At 43.0% G+C, this 21,051-nt stretch overlaps 1 protein-coding gene and 1 long non-coding RNA gene across 2 annotated transcripts; one reads left to right on the plus strand and one right to left on the minus strand.

Annotated features, from left to right (window-relative positions):
* Positions 1-2,489: 2,489 nt before the first annotated feature.
* Positions 2,490-7,298, minus strand: s1pr5b (sphingosine-1-phosphate receptor 5b). Its single transcript, XM_061771502.1, has 2 exons — positions 7,155-7,298; positions 2,490-5,843 (listed from the first exon to the last, which is right to left on the minus strand). Exon 2 carries the CDS (start codon positions 5,633-5,635, stop codon positions 4,397-4,399), a length of 1,239 nt encoding a protein of 412 aa, XP_061627486.1. The 5' UTR covers positions 5,636-5,843; positions 7,155-7,298; the 3' UTR covers positions 2,490-4,396.
* A 573-nt stretch (positions 7,299-7,871) lies between these two features.
* Positions 7,872-10,242, plus strand: LOC133477386 (uncharacterized). Its single transcript, XR_009788337.1, has 3 exons — positions 7,872-8,316; positions 8,779-8,855; positions 9,125-10,242. It is a non-coding gene; the product is annotated as an uncharacterized LOC133477386 (long non-coding RNA).
* The last annotated feature ends 10,809 nt before the right edge of the window (positions 10,243-21,051 follow it).

Genomic DNA, 21,051 nt, shown 5'->3' on the forward strand with positions numbered 1-21,051 from the left:
CCCTCGCCCTTCACAATAAGAGTCGCGGGCTGTGGCCTCGGTTGACACTTTATGGCGCTCGTCAATGGAAGCTTTTATTGCGAAAGGATCGTTTCAGAGTGAAAGTTAAGCGTGCTGGGCGACTGCCAGCAAAGCTCAGTCACTTGCCAGCAGGAGGAATGCTCAACATTGACCCCTTTCCACAAATTCGGCCGTTCCATTCGGGTTATGTATGTTATAAAATTGTTCAAATTGACAGCTTACAAGCACATTTCAAATCGCTCATCAGGCCTTTTGAAACGGGGCGCTACTTCTCGGATACATAATTAATGGTGCAATGACCGCGTGAATGACTTCTCACAATAATTATCAATCATGATTTAACAAGGTAAGAAGCAGATGCATACAACTCTGCAAGTGAATTAGAATCAGAATTGGTTTTATTGCCACTGTCAGTGAAGGATGTACTCACAACTAGGCTAGATGATAATAACAATAATACAAATATATATATTTCCAAATAGACTAAGAAGAAGGAAGATAAGCAATGTGAAATAAGCATTAACAGTGTGCAATGAGCATCAGAGGTCTGTGTGAAGTTAGAATGGTTGATACCAGCTTATTTATTGTTCATGAGTCTTCAATAAACATAACATGCATTTTTTGGGATAGTGGGAGGAATTCTTGAACCGCAGTACCCTGCAGAGAAAACATGCAAAGTGTTGTCTCTAGTGCCCCTACTTGACGCAACAAGCATCTGCATCAGCAGGTGAATATTGGAAAATGTTTTTTTTTTTAACGGCAATTCAGATGATGCTTTCATCCGTGCAATTTGAATTTAATCGTCATTTTGGTGTTCCGTCAATATAAAAATGGCACCGCAAGGGTTTGTGCAAAACCTCTGCATTGACCTGGTGGAACATTTTGCGCAGCTGTGTATTCCACTCAATAACCACAAGGTGGCAAGAAAAGGCAATATTGGAGAGGCACGCAAATGGTTTCAATCACTACACACACATTACCTTACGTGAGCTGATTGACCTTGTCATGTTATCATTCAAATCTTTTGTGTGCGTGTGTGTGTGCGCGTGTAGCTTTCCAAACCACCACATTAGCATCATTGCAAGGACTCACTGCTGATTAAACACGTGACTTCCAAAATGTCATTTGAATAGAAACAAAGCAACGATATGACCTGACAAGTCTGGAATCAGCATTTTTCTTTCGCTTCCTCAGTTGACTGCCCAAGTCTGTCTTCCGTTCCACTCAATTGATCGCAGTTGCCTAAATGGGTCCAAGCAAACATTATCTCTCCAAAACGTTAGTCTCAGGCTACCCCGACATAGGTTTGGTGTTATAAAAGTCATGTGGCAGAATAATTGCTCCAGAGGCCTGCAGAGTCTTTGGTAAATATGACTTTATGACCTCTGTCAGCTTAGTTTGTTGCACGAATTCATCAAAAAAAAAAAAAAAAGAAGAAGAGAAGAGGGGTTCTGTTTAAAAGATGGCTCATCAGTGGGATGGATACCGTCAACATCTGGAACAACATGTGCAAATACAGTCAAAGGAGCCCCCTCACTCAAGCGGGCTCATTTATTTAAGCCTTTTTTGGGGGGTGAGGGTGTCACTTACAGATACAAAACATGAACTTTAATGCAGCCCGTAGTCTTTATCCATCCATTTTCTACAGCGCTTGTCCTCGTTAGGGTTGCGGCTGACCTGGAGCAGATCCCAGCTGACGCTGCGCGAGAGAGCGAACTACACGGCCTGCTGCGTGGACAATGAAGTCTTCAATGAACTTAATGAATATGAACGTGGGAGGAAGCCGTAGTACCTGGACGGAACCAACGCACGCGCGGGGAAAACGAGGCCGGAAGCAAAATGTTCAACCCTCGAACCTCAGAACTGAGGTCGACGTGCTAATCACGACTTCACTGTGCTGACCTGTAACCTTTTGTATTGTAGTCAAGTACATATTTGTCCAAATATTACTTTGGGTGTTGTCATCCATCCATCCTGCTCTGCTTTGGCCATAATAATGTTGTTACAAAATAAAATCATTCAAAATATAATCAAAAATCAGAATCATCAGTTCTTTATTTTCTGCTTTGATGGTAATTTAAAAATGTTTTGTTGTGCTCCGGGTCTGTAGCCGGGTCGGCATTGCAATTAAGAATCAGTTCTCAATTGCCTCACGAGGATAAATAAAGCTTAAATAACGTAAATAAATAGAAGACAATAATGTCTCCAGCTGTGTGGTAAAACATACTACGAGGTGCGTTTGTTTCAGCGTGGCGAAGGGCAGCTGACCTCACGGGTTGATAGAAAACAAACGATATTGGTATGGTCAACCTCGGAGGAAAAAAAATGTGGTGTTTAAATCGTGTATGTATATAATATAGGCCAATGCCCTTACCAGATGTAGGACGAGGGGGCTCACTTCCTGTCATGCTTCTTGTCGACGTATCACACACAATTTAAGACAAAGTCAAAAGAAACCCAACTCCAGAAACATTTTAAGTCCTTTATTAAAAAAAAAAGGTATCAAGCGCACACTGTTACAAAATGAATATAATTTACTATACAACAGTTACCAAAGGTTTTTACAGAAAAACTTTTACAATGTGAAATATAGTACCCAAAAAAAATAATGCATAATTTGTCAAACAAGGTCCTGGCAGAGGACAAAAAAAACATTTGTACAAAAGTGTGATGCCAAACATGAGATAATAGAAACAATGTGTTTTATGTGTTTTATCAGTGTAATCCAAATACAACATTGTGCCTGTGTGGCTCAGCTTTGCAGTCGGGCTGACATTTAAGACCAAAACTAACACACTTTCCACTTGGCGTGCAATGACTTCACTTTCATTGTAAAGCGGCCAGCCTACATCTCCCTCCCACACGATGCATTCAAGCATTCTGTGGTCTATTGCGGTGGTTCTCAACTGTTGTCACCCCGGGACCCGCATTTTTCCTATTGCTGCAAAGACGCGACCCGTTTTCATAGAGGTTAAGAACAATTTTTAAATGCCATTTCAAATGAGTTTTCTGTATTGCCAAAGGCACATTGCTTGCCACGACGTCCGCCAGCCCCAGGCTGAGCTGCACTGTATTTGCTTACAAAGTAAACTAGTGGCTAGAGAACAAGTAACATTTCTTGTCACTCACCAAATATGTTCCGTGTGGGAACATAGTACGTCTCTGTACTGTACTGAAAGAAAATCAGAATACATGTAACTTTTTATACTCACTGCCTGCGACCGACCCGAAATGGGTCTGCGACCCACCTTTGGGTCCTGACCCACCAGTTGAGAACCACTGGTCTATTGTATCTACTCTAGCTCTTTCCTGTTCGTTTTCCCGATCCATGACCAACACAGTAAAACCATGCGTACATCACACCTAGGCCCTTCGATCCAGCGAAATCCTTGCGTTTACAGATGTGCAGTTGTACAAGATTGTGTTTGTCTGCGCTAATTTAAAAAGGAACCACACCAATGGGTTGAAGAAAGCCACTCCAAGAGAGTCTGAATGGGATATTTACACAAGTCAGTCACTGGTGTCATCAAAGTGTCCTTCCAGGCTTGGATTCAAACCACAGAACCACAGGAGTGCAAGCCAATTTCTCTATTGTCTACGAAGTCTCAGTGCAAATTAGCCGACAAGCGTTGCCTTGTTCACATTTGAGTGGCCTTGTAGTCTCACCGTGTAACTCCATGTCATGGTTGTGTACAACGGAGCCACTAATGATTAGTCTTCAACAGGAATATTTCATATTCTGCAGCTTTCTGTGTTGGATCCTTCCATTTTTCGTCCACTGTGCATCTTGTTTTTTTCTGGTTTTAGTCCATAGTCATCCTTCTCCAGCTCGCCTCAACTCAGCTCTCCTTGCTTCTTTTTCGGGTGTTCGGTCTTCCACACATCAATTTTGTTGTTGTTGTTGTTGCGCTTGTCCACATTCGGGTCACGGGTGAGCTGGAGCTTGTCCCAGCTGACTTTGGGGCGAGCGGTGCGACACACCCTGGACTGGTCACCAGCCAAAGAAGGACGAATCAGAAGACCACATCCTAACAAACAAACAACAAAGCTCTCCTGTATTTAGTTATCGGCTTGTAGCTCCTATGAGAACATTTTTATTCAAGAAGACACTGAGGACAGCAAGAAAACTGTCTGCTGTCCCAAAGTGGAGATTGGGGACTATAACACTGTCGTCCAAAGCCAGGGCACAACAACTGGTAAGGAAGGACCAGTAAGAGCCCAGCATTGGTTTACGTGCTCTCAATTTGGCACACACCAGGTACTAACACCAGTCAGTGGTGAGTCGAGCAGGTGCCGTGCAGTGCAAAAGGGATTTTTGTCCTCCAGAAGGTGCGCGACATGTCCTCTGTTAAGTTGGAGCCAAGCCGACAAGTCTTTAGGGCTTGAACATTTTGGGATAGAGGGTCTTGATGGGAGACGGGGCGGTGACGACGTTCCCGGAGGAGATTGTCGTCTCCATCCCCGGCTCCAACTTCTGGGAGGGCAACTCCGTCTTACTGAAGCTGCACTCCAGGAAGGGCATGCCGATCTTCTTCACCTGGCCGTCCCTGGTCATGAGACACGGCCGACAGAGCAGCCTCAGGATGGCTCTCCTCATGTCCTTGCTGGTCAGCGTGTAGATGATCGGGTTGAGGAGCGAGTTGACCATAGCCACTCCCAGGAAGTAGTCGGCCTTGAAGAGGAGGGGGCAGCTGCGTGTCAGGCAGAAGAAATCCAGGAGGAGGAGGAGAAAGAGGGGCAGCCAACAGGCGATGAAGACGCCCAACACGATGGTGACCGTCTTGAGGAGGGCGATGTACTTTTGGGACTTCCTGGCCAAGCCCTTTCTCATGCTGCTGGACAAGCCGACCCGCTGGCGTCGCGTATTGGTGCGAACGATGCGGAAAACCCGGGCGTACAGGACCACGATGGCGAGGAGAACCGCACAGAAGACGGATACGCAGCACAGGATGTAGCTCTTGGCGTAAAGAGGAAGCACGGTGGAGCACTGGTCCAGTCTGTGGATGCAGTTCCATCCCAGGATCGGGAGGACGCCCAAAAAGGCCGCGAGGGCCCAACTCGCACAAATCAGCGCCAACATCCGTCCCCGCTTCGCCCCATGGTACGGCCTCATCATCACCATGGTTACGTGGCGCTCGATCGCAATGGCCAGCAGACTGATGACGGAAGCGGCCAGAGTGATGAAGACGCCTCCCTCCCTGACGAACCACAGCAACGGCGTCAGCTGCAAAGTCTTCGGCCCGGACATGACGATGTTGGCCATGTAGGTGATCCCGGCCAGAAGATCGGACAGAGTCAGGTTCCCCAGGAGGTAATACATGGGCAAGTGGAACTTCTTGTTCCTCCAGATAGCCAGGAGAACCACGGCGTTCTCCAGCACGATGAGCAGACACACCACCAGGAAGGCGATGCCCTCGGGTCGGAGGCCGTCACGGTAGCGGTCCCCCTGCCCCTGCAGTTTGCCCGTGTAGTTGTAATGTTCCAGAATGACAGACTTGTCCTGGTAATTCCAAAAGAACTGAAGATAGCCAGAAGAGGAGAGGGTGGCGGAGGATGGGAGCAGGGCGGACGTCGTTGGGAAAGTCCCAGCGTGGGCGGGACTTGAAGCCTCCATGGTTTATGGCGCTTTTGCTTGAATTGAGCGGCTATAAAGTCATTTCAGTTGACATGATTTTGGCCGGCATTATGGAAAAAGGCCCTTCAACACACGGGGGGATGAATTTTTTTTTTTATTCATATCACATCGTTTTGTTTTTTCAAATCCAAGATGTTTTCGATTTCACCACAAGGGGAGGCTGTTGAGCTCTGGTTTGTCGAGGTCACTGCAGGGAAACCAAGATGACAAATGGGATTATAGCAGCGATGCTAAACAAATGAATGAAACCAGCACCATACAAAATATTCCAAGGAAAACATGCTGCTGCCATATGGTCTATGCCAGTCTTGCCCTGGCTTACAGTGAAGTATAACGCTATAAGAAATCCACATTTCAATGTTCTTTAAACCAATGATTCCCAGCCAGTGTGCTGCGGCACATCAGGTGTGCCACGGGAAATTATCCAGTTTCACTTAACTGATCCAGAAATGATTTATTTACTACAAATAATGCATTTTTGTTCAACTATCTATGTCAGTTACATATAGAGACAGCCTGAACGATTAAACGCTCTTCCACTAGATGTCAGAAGGTACATAATTAACCTGCGCATTCACTTTTTGGAACATTTTTCTTTGGTGGTGTGCTCTAAATTAAAATATGAGCCTTTTCTCAATAAATGTTGGGAAACACTAAACGGTTATGATTGCTAAAGTATCACCCTTTGCTCATGTTAATGTCAAACAAATGTTTTGTCTCGCGTCTCAGTGTGGCTTAAAGCAAATGTCAGTCACTCTGCTCGACATCGCTTTCGACAACATGTGCACCCAATTTGAAGGAATGCAGACGCAGAGCCACATCCAGCTTTTATTGTATCGACGAGGAGTGTTTGAAGTAACCCGCTTTGTAAATGCGATAGAACCGTCAGTGCCGGAGAACATATGCCAACTATTATCATGAATTTGTTGTGAATCGATGTTTGAATTGTTATAAGCAGGGAAATTAAAGTCAGTCAGAGGTAATTAGACATTCTGCAGACTCTATTGCAGGTTTGTTTTTGGAGTCCTCGCATCATATGTTAATATTTACTCTCTGGAGATTGTTCACACATTTAATCTATCTAATGTGAATTTTATTTATTGGTACAGAGCCAATGGGATGTTCCGTGTCAAATTCCTTAGCGGTAAATATGAAGATATCATCCACTAAAGTCAAATGACCAGATTACCTCAATCAAGGATGCATGACTCATCCTTTGTGCTTATGACAACTAATTGTTCAAAATTTAAATTAGGTTTTACATACATGTAAGAGAAATCAAGGGAAATTCCCCTAGTTTCTTTCTGAATTGCATGGCGGAAGTTTGTTTCAGTAGGGAGCAGTCTACAGGTATATGTTAAGTTAAACAAATATTTACCAAAGTGTCAATGTGAAATTCCTGTCCTGCATACAACACATTAAAAAAAAACAAAAAAAAGACGACTCTCAAAGAGGCGTAATTTAAGACATGAGATAAATAATCTAAAAGAATCATTACCTTGAAAATTGTGGCTTTCAGCTGTTTTTAAGAGATCTAGAACCCAAACGTGAGCATCCGCTGACTGAGTCAGACTGACAAGTTTGCACTGTGATAGGAAGTAAGACCTCAGTTGAAACACGCAACAGCTGAAGGGGCCGGTCGAGCCCAAATGATCTCTCTCTCCCCCGCCCGTCGCTCTCTCTTCCTCCCTGCATAAAGAACAGATCAACTCCAGCAAAAACCTCTTAACAACTAGAGCAAATGAAGAATCAAGGACCTTTACCAAGTTGCAAACCCTCATAATTAGAGATAAGGATCGATACACTTAAACGCCCTAAAGGTTGTAGATTTGGAAATCACACAAAAACAAATCCCAAGAGTCTTGAGCACAGCGAGCAACTCAAGGATAAAGCAAAAAGTCTTCTTTGCTTTTTCTTTGTTGTCTTTTCCCCCCCCCTTTCAGTTTGTGTGTGTGAGGCCACCAGAGAAGAGTACCAGTTATGGCAAAGAGGAAAAGTGTGATGATGATGAGAGCCAGAAAGGTTTCAATTATTATTATTGTTATTATTTTTTTGTGAAGGTTTTACTACACAGTGGTTAACTTTGTTTTACTCTTGTATGACAGTTCTGTTAAACTGTCACTTAAAACAGACTGAGCAATTATTTAAGGCCTGATGCTTGGAGGGATGAATTTTATTTCCATTGTTTCCAATGGGAAAACTGCAACTAATATAAGTGCATTCACGCAAACTTGCTTAAAATGACAGGTGGGCTTGGTGTTTTCCATCAATTAAGTAAAATGCCGAAAAAATCCATGTGGATCCCCACATTTATCAGGATTCATACCCTGCTGCTTCTTTGGCCTATGCCCCAGCCCTCCACGGAGCTTTTAGTGGAAATCTATTGAGCAAGCCTTCTAAAAAACAAATCCTTGTTGGCCGAGGTAACCATTGACGGACTGCATTTCTGATCTGATGTCTCAGCCACAACAGCCGTCGTGGCGGCAATCCGCGAAGCCGTTGGTGGACACCAGCAGTGAGGGATGCCGTCAAGCTGAAGGAGTCCTGTTGGGCCTTTTTGGCCTGTGGGACTCATGAGGCAGCCGATGGGTACCGGCCGGCCAAGCGGAATGCAGCTTTGGTGGTTGCTGAGGCAAAAAGTCGGACGTGGGAGGAGTTCGGTGAGGCCACGGAGAACCCAAAAAGTTACTTAAGTATAAATGTAACAAAGTAAATGTAACGTGTTACTACCCACCTCTGCATCACAGTGATAGCATTAAATCTCCAATGTGCATACACACACAATTATTATGGGAGTAATTGTGCACACTCCACACGGGAAAGCCAGAGACAAGATTCAAACCCAGAACCGCAGACGTTTGAGACAAAGTACCCACCACCGGTCAACTGTGGTGCACAACTGTGTTTTCTTTTCTTCCAGGAAAATAGTGACACAACCGGAAAATAATGATACAGGTTGTGTCACTATTTTCCTGGAAGAACCAGTTTCAAAAAACAAATTCCTCAGAAGCAAACATTGACACACAACAATTGTCCACTGTCCAAGTTAAATGTATTCCTTGCCACTGTTATCAATTGTAAAAAAACAAAAACAAAAACAAACAAAAAAACTCTTGTTGCAGATCCGGAGAGGGGAACATGCACGGGACTCCCATGGTCGATGCAGTTTCGAAAGCGACCCGATTCCCAGAGCCTCGTGGTAGGATTTCATCATGCCTTAACACGCTCGCTGCACTCGCTTGTGGATTGTCCCCTACAGGGCCTGCACAATGTCTACAAAGACACAGCCAAATGCGGCTTTTATTAGTTGGTTTCAAAGAGACTCTTTGCTGTGAGGCACTGAAAGTGACAAACCTGTATTTTGGGACACAAACACAAACACACAGAAACCAAGCATTGTGTTCGTAGCACCATTACTCAAATATTTAGAAACGCTCCTCTGCTTTCCCACCCTCTGTGTTTCGACAGTTGGAAATCCTGGCTGCTCCTCCTAAATGCTGCATCGAGCCTGACTAATCAACCACCGGAAGATTCTTGCAAATAAACCTGTATGTGCGTTTAAGGATCACCTGTCTGACTGTGCACAATAAGCAAAAGCATTTTCAGTAGTTCTTAGTTCTCGCAACTGCATCTATTTTTACTCTCTTGCGTGTGTTTTTCATCCATGTTCAAAGAGTGTCCGTCTGACGGGGTCAAGGGCCGGCTTTTCTAGCGCTTGATAGTGTCAGGGAGTGGGTCTGTTGACATACTTAAGTCAGGGAATCAACACGGTAAACGGTCGCTCAGCGTCCAGGCAACGCATGAAAAAGTCAACAGACTCCCTCTCTTTTTATTGTAACACATTCTGGAAAGACTTCTATGACTTTTGTTGAAAGAAAACTAATGGAAAAGCCAGAAGGCTTCTGCACTGGATCGCGCTCAGAGTGGGTAGTGGGTCTGGGACAAAAGTATTGGGACAGCTAGGCGCTACAACGACAAGCTTGTTAAGATCCATGATGAAAGGAAAACATGTTTGAACATTTTATACATATTTTATGACCAATGTATGCAGACATTGAAGGAATTCTAAAGAGTTCTCATACTTTTTTGCTCCGACTGTATTTTTAGAACAGACCTGCAGGCTACTCAAGTGGTCATTGCGGGCTACCTTTTGCCGTGGGCGTCGTCTTGGTGACCCCTGAACTAACTAACCATAAAACTTGTACAGGCAATGTTGAAAGAAGTAATATTTTTAACTGTCATGTTTGCAAAACACTCTCCCGTTTACTGCATCCAAAAGCGAAATACTGTGAGTGATTAGAAGTGCAACTTCACAGTTCTGGGGTTTACAGTTTGAGTCTCGGCTCCGACCTCCCTGTTTGAACTTTGTATGTTCTCCTGACACATTTTAGAATACTTTTTTTTGCGTGACTTTTTCCTCCTAAAATGTTGTTGGAGTACCAAACTTTACAACCGGCATTGGCATGCTTCTGCGTCAAAGGCCAGTGGAGGACTTGAGGTTTCTGGGCAGAACTTCCTCCAGTTCCAGTGTATGTTTTTGTAATGTTAAATGTCTCCCAACACTCCTCGCTGTCTGCACGACAGCCTGCAGGAGTAGGAGGTCGCCTGTCAGGAGGTCATTAGAGAGTAATATCCTGTCGGGGGGGGGGGACGCACTTCAAAGTTTCAGATACACAGAAAAGGCCAGCTGACGCACCAGCAGGAGTAGCCCGACAGACGGATAGAACATGTCTAACCCTGGACAGGAAGGACACGGTGCCCTCCTTTATCGTAGCATCTTTGTCTTTTTTTTTTCTCAGTGAAAAGCCACACAGGAAGGTCGGGGCTGAGATTCAAACTTCGGACTTGACAACTGTGAGGCAGACGTGCTCACCGCTATCACACATTGCTGCCAGATTCCGTTTTATTTGTGCTGACATTAGTTCTAACATTTGCTCACGAATATGCATACATTTTAATCAGACACGCTCAAAAATCAGGCATGCTGTGGAGGTGTGCACTCGACGTTACCTCTGGCGGCACAAATTAATGTTTTGATTGCGCGTTTGTTGCTTAATTAGCTAATCAGATTCGCCAAAGACAAAATGATGCTGTGCAACCGGATAAAGGTGTGGATGGAGGAATTTATTTTCACATTTTGCCATGACTGTGCACTTGCATTGGAGACATCAGAGGGAGCTCTGGTGAAAAAAAAAGCTTGCCGTATGTGACAGTTGTCAACCATTATGAGACGTGCATTACCCCCACCTACCACACCGGCAAACATGACGTGATTGTTGGTGGAGAACATTTGGGATATTGAGTGTCAATTAAGTTACAGGAGCAGTGCCAAGCATGAATTAATGTTGTGATTTCTGCAATGCAGTCCGTTTGAATTGATTATCGCTACCTAAAGAAGTAGCGTGTAATAGTATAGGATTGTTTGGACTTAGTGGAGGCCTGTGCGCTACCATTCCTTCTCTCTTCATTAAACCTCATGTTTATGTTTTTGCAACATCAACAATGGCACTAGGATTCTTATTTTTTCTTATTTTTGGCCACACACACACACACACACACACACACACACACACTCACATCACCGTGACGCCGAACAAGCTAATCCTGGGTGTGGATGTCATGTTGACCTTGATGGACCAGCCTTGGCTCCAACAGGAACCGTTTACAGAGCTACGAGTGTATATTTTGACTGTACACCACAACCGCCGTGCATAAGTGATTCCACCAAGGCGCTGATGTTATAGCTTGTGTGTGCAAGCCTTTCACTCTGGGGTTAATATTTCCCCGATATTCGTCCGAGAGTGTGGTGAGAAGCGGATGTCAGGAGAAGGTATATGAGGACCACCTACAGAGGAAAGGCTGGAGGTATAGCAGCCTTTGTCTGCTGTTTCTCAGATATGCCTGAAGATGCAAAAATATATGACAGTATATGGACCAAATTATTGAGACGTGGGACCATTACCCCAACAGGATGTGGAAACAGAAGAACATATCGTTGGACACCCTTCAGCTATAACAACACGATCCATCCATCCATTTTCTAAAGCGCTTGTCCTTATCAGGGTCTCGGGTGAGCTGGACCCTATCCCAGCTGACTTTGGGCGAGAAGTGGGGGTATGTTATTTTTACAAACTATTGAGCAATCTAAAGTGTTGATTATGACTTGCTCTCTTTGATGATGTTATATTAACGGCTCAACAAACATGCCGTTTTTGTTTGCTCTCCTAAAAAGTGATGGTTCTGGAGATGCGAGGTTTCCGCCCGACGCCGGCGATACACAGTTACACTTACATTGTTTACCTCATTCGGAGGACCTGGCCCATCTGTCCATTCTAAAACTCAAAAGTTATTCAGCATATGAGTGTGGCTATCCAAAAGCGAAAGACTTGAGGCCCGGGAGTCTCCCCCAGGCTATCGCACACCTTCCCGCCCACCCTCTGGAATCTATCGCCACTCAATTGTCTATCCAAAGCACCCGATAAGACCCTGTCATCAGGGCGGCCGGTCCACATCAACGTCTGTGACGATAAGAAAACATTCCTCACCATTTACACTTGTAACGGCTTCGTCTTTTGGTCCATTTTTCCCCCCTGCTGTCACAAAACATTTTTTTTCCGCATCTCTATGAGCGAAGTGTGAACTTTCCACTATTGGATTACTCAGTGGCTGAATGATGAATCGGTCTGAAAATACAAACATTTGAAAATGGGTCCCGTGTGGCTTCAGTTCCCACTGAGTGACGGTTTGAATGTGAACGTTCTATAGTTGTCTGTCTTTATATATTTAATGCCTTGCAAACTCAGGACCATCGTGAACCGAGTACCTCCTCTCGTATGGCTCGACACGTGATGCTTTTTTTGTATGTTTTTTTTTGGATAATGGTCCCAAAATAGCCAGCTTGCCCCACTTACCAGCACCCTTTTGTTGAAATACTGACCGAAACGCACTGCTGATCACTGATTGGTCGACACAGAATTTTCACCTCTGTGCTCCAATGGAATATAACCATTTGGTGCACATGCGTGTGGAGTGTGCCCTGGGATTGGCAGGTGACCAGATTTGGGTGTACCTTTCCTCTCGCCCAAAGTTACCTGGGATAGGCTCCAGCTCACCCTTGACCCCAATGAGAACTGTAGAAAATGAACGGATGGCCCATTGTCTTTACAAAGTGACGTTGCCAACTAGTGGCCTGGCATGCATAACACAGAGGTTGTGTTTTTTTATTTTTTTTATTTTACAAATTTCTTGAGCGGTTTTCTTATGTATTTACACCTCATCAACAGTATCTGGATTTCTTGAATATATTTGATCTTTGACAACACCCCGAAAGAAGAAATCCATTGAGGTGAGAGGTGTGGTGATCATGGTGGCCATTCAACTAGCCCTTGCCAACCTATCCATCAATGGGCTAATTCATTTCATGCGGTTAGCAAGAGAAAGGTGATGGAAGATAAATAGAAAATAACTTGCATAAGGATAATTCACCATATAGTTTGAGTGGATGCTACAATTTGTGACAAAATAAACGCTTCTTATCCATTAACATTAAAGCTATATATATATATAAAAAAAAAACAATAATTAATTAAAACACATATTATAAGGAATGAAATGTACATATTGCACAGCACTACTGTGCGTTACTTTATGTTTGGGAGTACAGAAATTGTGTATAAGAATATGGTAGAGGTTAATAGGCGTCTGTCAACGTTCATAAAGCATTAAAATATGTACAGCACTACTGTGCGTTACTTTATGTTTGGGAGTACAGAAATTGTGTATAAGAATATGGTAGAGGTTAATAGGCGTCTGTCAACGTTCATAAAGCATTAAAATATGTATTAAAGTATGTATTAATCAAAACATTGTGGTCACTACTTCGCAGATTTCACCTATTGCGGGGGGAGGCGTTACAGTACCTACTTTTGATTTTTTAATTTTCCTTTTTTTCAGTCATTTTCCAATATCTGTATGAAAGGGGATTATTTTGGCAATGTTGACTGTATGCAAAACCTTTCAAACACTCAAAAAGGACAAACTTTTTTTTTTAACTTTACAGTTTTCATCTAAACGAGATTTTTTTCCATCTGATGGCCTCTTATTTTGAATGGCGGGTGGCTTCGAGTGGACTCGGGACGGACAGCCGTGGGAGGATGCGGGAAAGGGGTTGATGCTATCTGTAGTAAGAGAGGAGCAATGACTCATCATCTCATCTCAATTAAGATTCTTTTTCTCACAGGAAATGACCCCTCATTGCTGCAATTAGGTTGATAACAGCCAATCACACATTTGACAAAAAGCAACCCCTCTTCCGCGTGTGTGTGTGCGCGTGCATCCAGATATGGGTTGTGCGTGTTATTTAATGTAGTCCAGACAGAAGACATCTGATCGGCTTGCTGGGGTTTCCATTCTCTGCTGGAGACGCGAGTTCAGGTCAGCGAACTCGCTATTGGAAGTGTGGTCTATTTCTCTTGGCTTGGCTGTGTTTCAGTGATGGAGCTTTTTAGGGTGGGGTGGACGTGTGTGTGTGTGTGTGTGTGTGTGTTCACTCCAGCACTAGCAGACAAGGTGCCTAATTAGATCCAGATTTGAGTTAAAAATGGTTTGCGAGTGTTATACTGACACCAGATTCTCCGAGCCTTGGAATGATGAGTTCGTTCCTGCCATGCTACCATGCGCTCACAATGCCAGACTAGTATGACCCACTTATAAACTATACTTTAGCTGCTGAATGCTGAAGTTCAGTTTTTTTTTATTCCTTAAAACTTTGTTCCCTTTTTTTATGGTATAAATTCCAATAGCAATATTCCATAGCTAAACAACTAAACCATGGGACATCTCCAAAAGTAACCAAAGATGACTTGCAATTATCTTCCACTTTTGTTTTCATATACAGCACAATGCAGTTGGTCTTTAACCCATTGTAAATGCAAAGGTCTTTATTATCTTACTCAGTAATACATCAAAGTGTGGTACGAGTACCACTAGTGGTACGTGGAAGAATCCCTGCCCAATTGTATTAAACTTTTAAATTAAAAAATACTAGCATTTAATCTTAAAGAACTGTTTGTTTTCAAACATTTATTGAGGCACAATTTCTATTGAACTTTTATGTAGAATATATTGTAATTGAAGGATGATTCAATGTATTTAAGTGACCTAAGAACAATTTTTATATACATTTAGTTTCCAAGTCCAGTTTAAGTGACTTGTGCTTGAATCTGACTTAAATTTCATCATCATGGAAAGCAACATGGTGAGACCTGGAAGCAATCGTAGCTAATGTGAAAATGTGCGCCGTCTCAAGAGCATTAGCACACATTAGCCTGCCACGGTTGGGGTGACTTTTATTATTACTATTTGACAAACTATGCAAGATAAAGATGTATTGTTTCAGCACAATCTTGCCACTTAACTTACGCCTACTAATGTAATGACACATGATACAATCACGACCCGGAGTCGCAAAATCCCAATATTCATTTGTCACGGCAAATGTCCACGAGCATAAAAATGCTTTTCCGGTTAGTAATGATTGGAACTACCGAAGAAGGTTACAAATGGCCTTTTAATGATACGCGACGAATGGTAAAATCGCTTTTAAAAACATGCACGTCCTAACAACACATGCCCACATGGAACTCTCTGGAGGCCTGAAAGTAATCAGAGGAGATGGACACACAAAAGATATTTTAACTGCACGGCAGCCATAGTGGTCCCTGTGGGACGCCTTTTCCTTTTTTTTTTTTTTTTTTTTTTTTTTATGCCTGAACGATTGCTGCTCTCTTTCTTTGTGGCTGTTTGAAATTCCATCTCTCTTCCTAAAGAAAAAAAAACAGGCAGAAAGAATGTAAATGAATGCCAGAGCTCCGCTCTGCATCCCAGAATCGTTTTTCAGGCCAACATGTGAAGGTGCGGTTGAGGTCATTGTGGAACTTTTGGAGGTGGTATTTGGTGTAAAAAAGTTTCAGAACCATTGTCTTACTCACAGACAACAAAAGCGGATAGTTGGGGTTGCATCACTTCAGATCAGAAGTCAACACCTTGCGTGATGAAAGTCGAGTCAACGTCAACTAGTCGCTGATGACGTCATTCATATTATTTTTGCACAGTATTATACTTTGAAAAAAAATATCACAGGAGGAGGGCATGCCTTGCAATAATCTATATTGGTGAAGCCTGCTGTGGCATGATGGTATTTGCAGCCCGAGAAAAAAAAAATCCTCTTGCTTGGTGTGCCTGCCGCTGGGCAAGTCAGGCAACGTTTGCACGACTAGGCCAAACGAGGAAACCTGTCGTCGTTTTGCGCCCAACGCAGCAGCGGGTTCTGCATGGTGGGGATTTGCAGTCTTTGAAAATAATGACAGACCTCTGCGTGCGTTGGAAGGATTCCTGCTTTCCTTCCTCTTTGATAGTGTTGAAAATCCTCCCCCCCCCCCTTCCTTGGCTGTCAATCACTAAGCAAAGCTGCACGTTCCGAAGTAGAAGGCAATTTCAATCGTTAAGGGGACAGACTCATTTCACTCAGAGCACACATCTGTCGCTGCAAGCGGCTCTGCCGCCTCCTCAAGCCAGACAAAAACCCGTTAACAGCGACTAGTCAAGCTCTAAACGTCATTGTGGAGTAGTAAAGTCGACAAGTCCGTACAACCCCTAGTATTATAATATGTTTTATTATAAAACTGCAATTTAAAGCAGGCGCATCAATGTACAGTAAATCAATACAATTGCTCAGTTTTTTTGGCGGGGTCATGTTTTATGTTTATTTAAAGTCAATACAGGCTTGTTGGAGTGATACTTAGGCAGGGGTGCCGTCCGGTGGAGAAATATGATGACGATTCTTGTGGCCCTTGACTGACAGGGATCAAATCCCTGTGAGTCCCCGGAATTTAAATAATCACATACTGTGTAGTCCTTCTATTGAGCGCGCCGCTATATTAGTCGCAGTGCACTGCAAAAAAAAACCCAACAACAACAAAAAAAGGAACTTCTTTTCACACATAGGACACTTAGTTCATACCACAAAGTAAAGAACCCTTAAACTGAATAGCGTTCCGAATGCTTCAATGTGTGTAAATTTGATTGAAAATGTAAAGCTGATGAACAGCAAACACGATTTTGCTGAGAAGTGAGAGAAGCTAAAAACAGAATGTGACGCTCCTGGGATTGGGACAATCCTCAAATCAAAAAAATGACAAAAAGTCACGTCTTACAGTTCAAACATTACAGCATACTGTTGTCTATTGTAAATGTTGGATGTATAAGGTAACTGTTTCTGGGCTCCAGTTTCCATAACAACGACCGAGTGAAAACCGGAAAGTTTTTACTTGTTTGTTTTTATGTTTTTGGAAAATGTAATATACAGACATTCCCAAAAATGATCGTCATTTATACTGACTTGGAAAAAAATGACTCACAAAGCTACTGTAAAAAGCATGCCTACCCGACAGTTGGTAATGATAAAAAAAAAAAAAAAAAAAAAAAAAAATGCATTTTCAGTCCCCAAAACATGTAATGGAATGGCCTAGTTATTTTTAATCCACTTTTAGCTTAAAATGGTCCCTCAATGTGAGCAAAACAAATGACAATTCTTAACAAATACAGTCTCGAAAGGCCAACTTGAATAAATACTCTCAGTAAAAGAAGAAGACAGTTACAATAAGCTGCTGACAACCACGTTGCTTCTGCGTAATTGCTAAGTGGATGTCCTTTCATACACGCACACGTATTCACGTGCACTTCCCGGAGGTATGAAAGCATCGCAAGGTCAAGCAGACAAGCGTGTGATCTGCACCTGAGCCGTGTTCGCGCATTTGCTTGTCTGCCATCTGATCTGTTTGTCGCTGCAGAGTAAGTGATTGCGGCTGCTCTTCCTTTCACGTTGATTATGGGGACGCCCTAGAAATATTGCTGCCTTGCAGAACATAAGCGTGTCGTATAAACTACTGAGTGCGAGAGCTTTGGATTCACAAGCATTATAACACACACCTACTTAATGAATTTTTGGGGTGTTTGTTTCGAATAACATCACATCTTTGAGCAAGCAAACAAGTGCAGTTCAACGTCGTGACATCATTCGGCCTCTGCAAACAATTTAAGTCGGTCAGCTGGAGTTTTTGCAATCATAAACTTCATGTCCTCCTCAGTTTCATTTCAACGTCGGCGACCACAAGCACTTTTGCGTCACAAACCACATTTCCATGCGGATCGGTCCATGAGATATCAGCGCGCACACACTCCAGCAGCTGGGACCAGTTTGTCTGTACCGCACGGATTAAGTAAATGCAGTAACACGAGTGCACATGCAGATATAAGCCAGCTGCTCTTTCACCTTCTACAAACTGTAAATATTCCCCACAGCAAAGTGAAGGGAATTTTAATTTGCCCATCAAATTTCCCCGACTTCGACTCTGAGTGATTGCACGGGCAGTGATTACATTAGCCGAATATTTTTACATGTTAAGACATGCGACAGCATATTTGACTTCTCAATTTTCCGACATTCTCTCCTTCTGCCCTTTTGCTTGAGAAGATCCGAAATAACCGCAGATGGCAGCCAGGGGAGTTCTCCAGAGAAAAGAAAACAAAATGTTCCCAGAGAACAGTGCGTTGAAAATCGGTCTATTCCCCATGTTACTTTAAACATTATCCCAATAGCTGTAGCTATTGTTCAAAAACTATTAGGGCCACACTGAATAAGAAAAACAAGTTGCACCCGTAGGAGTGTGAAGTCATTATAAGAAAACCGTTTTTCGATATTATTATTTTTTAAATTGTATTTATTTATTATTATTATTATGAGTCTAGTCTATTAGTCTAGGCTGGTCTAGTTATGAGAAAAAGAATCAGAATTAAAAAAAAGCTCAGTAAAGAAAAAAAAAGACAATTGTGATTATGTTAAGAACATGTACCGGTTTTCCTTGTCGTATTGCATTGCATTCTCAATGCAGCCCTATGGGTGGGGCACAAGCCAGTCCAAACTGTAGGCCGGTCCCAAGCCCGGATAAAGGCACAGGGTTGCGTCAGGAAGGGCATCCGGCTTAAAACTTTGCCAAACAAATATGAGCGTTCATCCAAAGAATTCCATACCGGATCGGTCGTGGCCCGGGTTAACAACGTCCTCCACCGGCGCCGTCAACCTGCAGGGCGCGGTGAAAATTCAGCTACTGTGGGTCGAAGTAAAAGAAAAAGAAGAGGAGGAAAGCGGGTTCTTTGGCAGAAAGAGAAGAGGAAAGCACAGAGCCTAGAACTGAATGTGGGGACTTTGAATGTTGGGACTATGACAGGAAAATCTCGGGAGTTGGTTGACATGATGATTAGGCGAAAGTTTGATATATTGTGTGTCCAGGAGGTCAAGTGGAAAGGCAGTAAGGCTAGAAGTTTAGGGGCAGGGTTTAAATTATTTGACCATGGTGTAGATGGGAAAAGAAATGGAGTCGGGGTTGTTTTAAAAGAAGAGTTGGCTAAGAATGTCTTGGAGGTGAAAAGAGTATCAGATCGAGTGATGAGGCTGAAACTGAAAAAAGGTTAGCTAAGAAAAAGTGGGACATTGAGAGGACCGAGGAGAGGCGAAAGGAATACATTGAGATGCAACATAGGGCAAGGGTAGAGTTGGCAAAGGCCAAACAAGAGGCATATGATGACATGTATGCCAGGTTGGACACTAAAGAAGGAGAAAAGGATCTATACAGGTTGGCCAGACAGAGGGATAGAGATGGGAAGGATGTGCAGCAGGTTAGGGTGATTAAGGATAGAGATGGAAATATGTTGACTGGTGCAAGTAGTGTGCTAGATAGATGGAAAGAATACTTTGAGGAGTTGATGAATGAGGAAAATGAGAGAGAAGGGAGAGTAGAAGAGGCAAGTGTGGTGGACCAGGAAGTGGCAATGATTAGTAAGGGGGAAGTTAGAAAGGCATTAAAGAGGATGAAAAATGGAAAGGTAGTTGATCCCGATGAAATTCCTGTGGAGGTATGGAAGCATCTTGGAGAGGTGGCTGTGGGGTTTTTCACCAGCATGTTCAATAGAATTCTAGCAAGTGAGAAGATGCCTGAGGAATGGAGGAAAAATGGGCTGGTGCCCATTTTTAAGAACAAGGGTGATGTGCAGAGCTGTGGGAACTATAGAGGAATAAAGTTGATGAGCCACACAATGAAGTTATCGGAAAGAGTAGTGGAGGCTAGACTCAGGACAGAAGTGAGTATTTGCAAGCAACAGTATGGTTTCATGCCTATAAAGAGTACCACAGATGCATTATTTGCCTTGAGGATGTTGATGGAAAAGTACAGAGAAGGTCAGACACTACGTTGTGTCTTTGTAGATCAAGAGAAAGCCTATGAGTGAGTACCCAGAGAGGAACTGTGGTACTGCATGTGGAAGTCTGGAGTGGCAGAGAAGTATGTTAGAATGATACAGGACATGTACGAGAACAGAGGTGAGGTGTGCTGTAGGTGTGACAGAAGAATTTAAGGTGGAGGTGGGACTGCATCAGGGATCAGCCCTGAGCCCCTTCCTGTTTGCAGTGGTGATGGATAGGCTGACAGATGAGGTTAGACTGGAATCCCCGTGGACCAGGATGTTTGTAGATGACATTGTTATCTGCAGTGAAAGCAGGGAGCAGGTGGGGGAACAGTTAGAAAGATGGAGGCGTGCACTGGAAAGGAGAGGAATGAAGATTAGGATGACGCGCTGTGGCGACCCCTAATGGGACAAGCCCAAAGGAAAAGAAGAAGAAGAAGAATTACATTGCACTCTCATAATTATGTGACTTCATTCTCATAACTTTCAGACTTTTTCAATCAAATTATTTTTTTTTATTGTAGCAAAATTCTGACCTTTAGCGCCTCAAATGATTATCATTTGCTTCTAAAAAAGATTCACACTTTTTTATTGTAGTGCTTGGACTTTATTCCCCCATTATAACTTTAGTCTCATAAACATAAAATACCTTGACTTAAATTTGACTTTATATATTTAAAACTAGTATTGATGTAATATTATGACTCACCAGTAAGTTGCTTTTTTTCTCATTTTATAATAACTATTTTTTGCAAAAATTTCTTTCAATTTTTATTGTAATTTTATGGTATTCTTGTATAATTATGACTCATTTTTAGAGTCATACAATTTAAACTTTTTTTCTAATATTTATGACATTATTTGTTTGTATCCCGCCCAACGTTGCCCTAATTTTATCTTAAAGCTCTGATCATACGGTTTGTAATTTATTGCGATCCACAATTGTTCGAGAGTTCACATTACTTGGACTTATCTGTCCTAACTAATAAATCTCACAGTTTTTTTCTTTTCAGCAGTAAAATGCAGAAGATGTCGTCGGAACTCAGCAGAGACGCTTCCAATTAAGCGAGCTGCGGCCCCGAGGCTTGCTGGGGGTT

The sequence above is a fragment of the Phyllopteryx taeniolatus genome, chromosome 4, assembly GCF_024500385.1.
Source record: "Phyllopteryx taeniolatus isolate TA_2022b chromosome 4, UOR_Ptae_1.2, whole genome shotgun sequence".
Taxonomy (NCBI): Eukaryota; Metazoa; Chordata; class Actinopteri; order Syngnathiformes; family Syngnathidae; genus Phyllopteryx; species Phyllopteryx taeniolatus.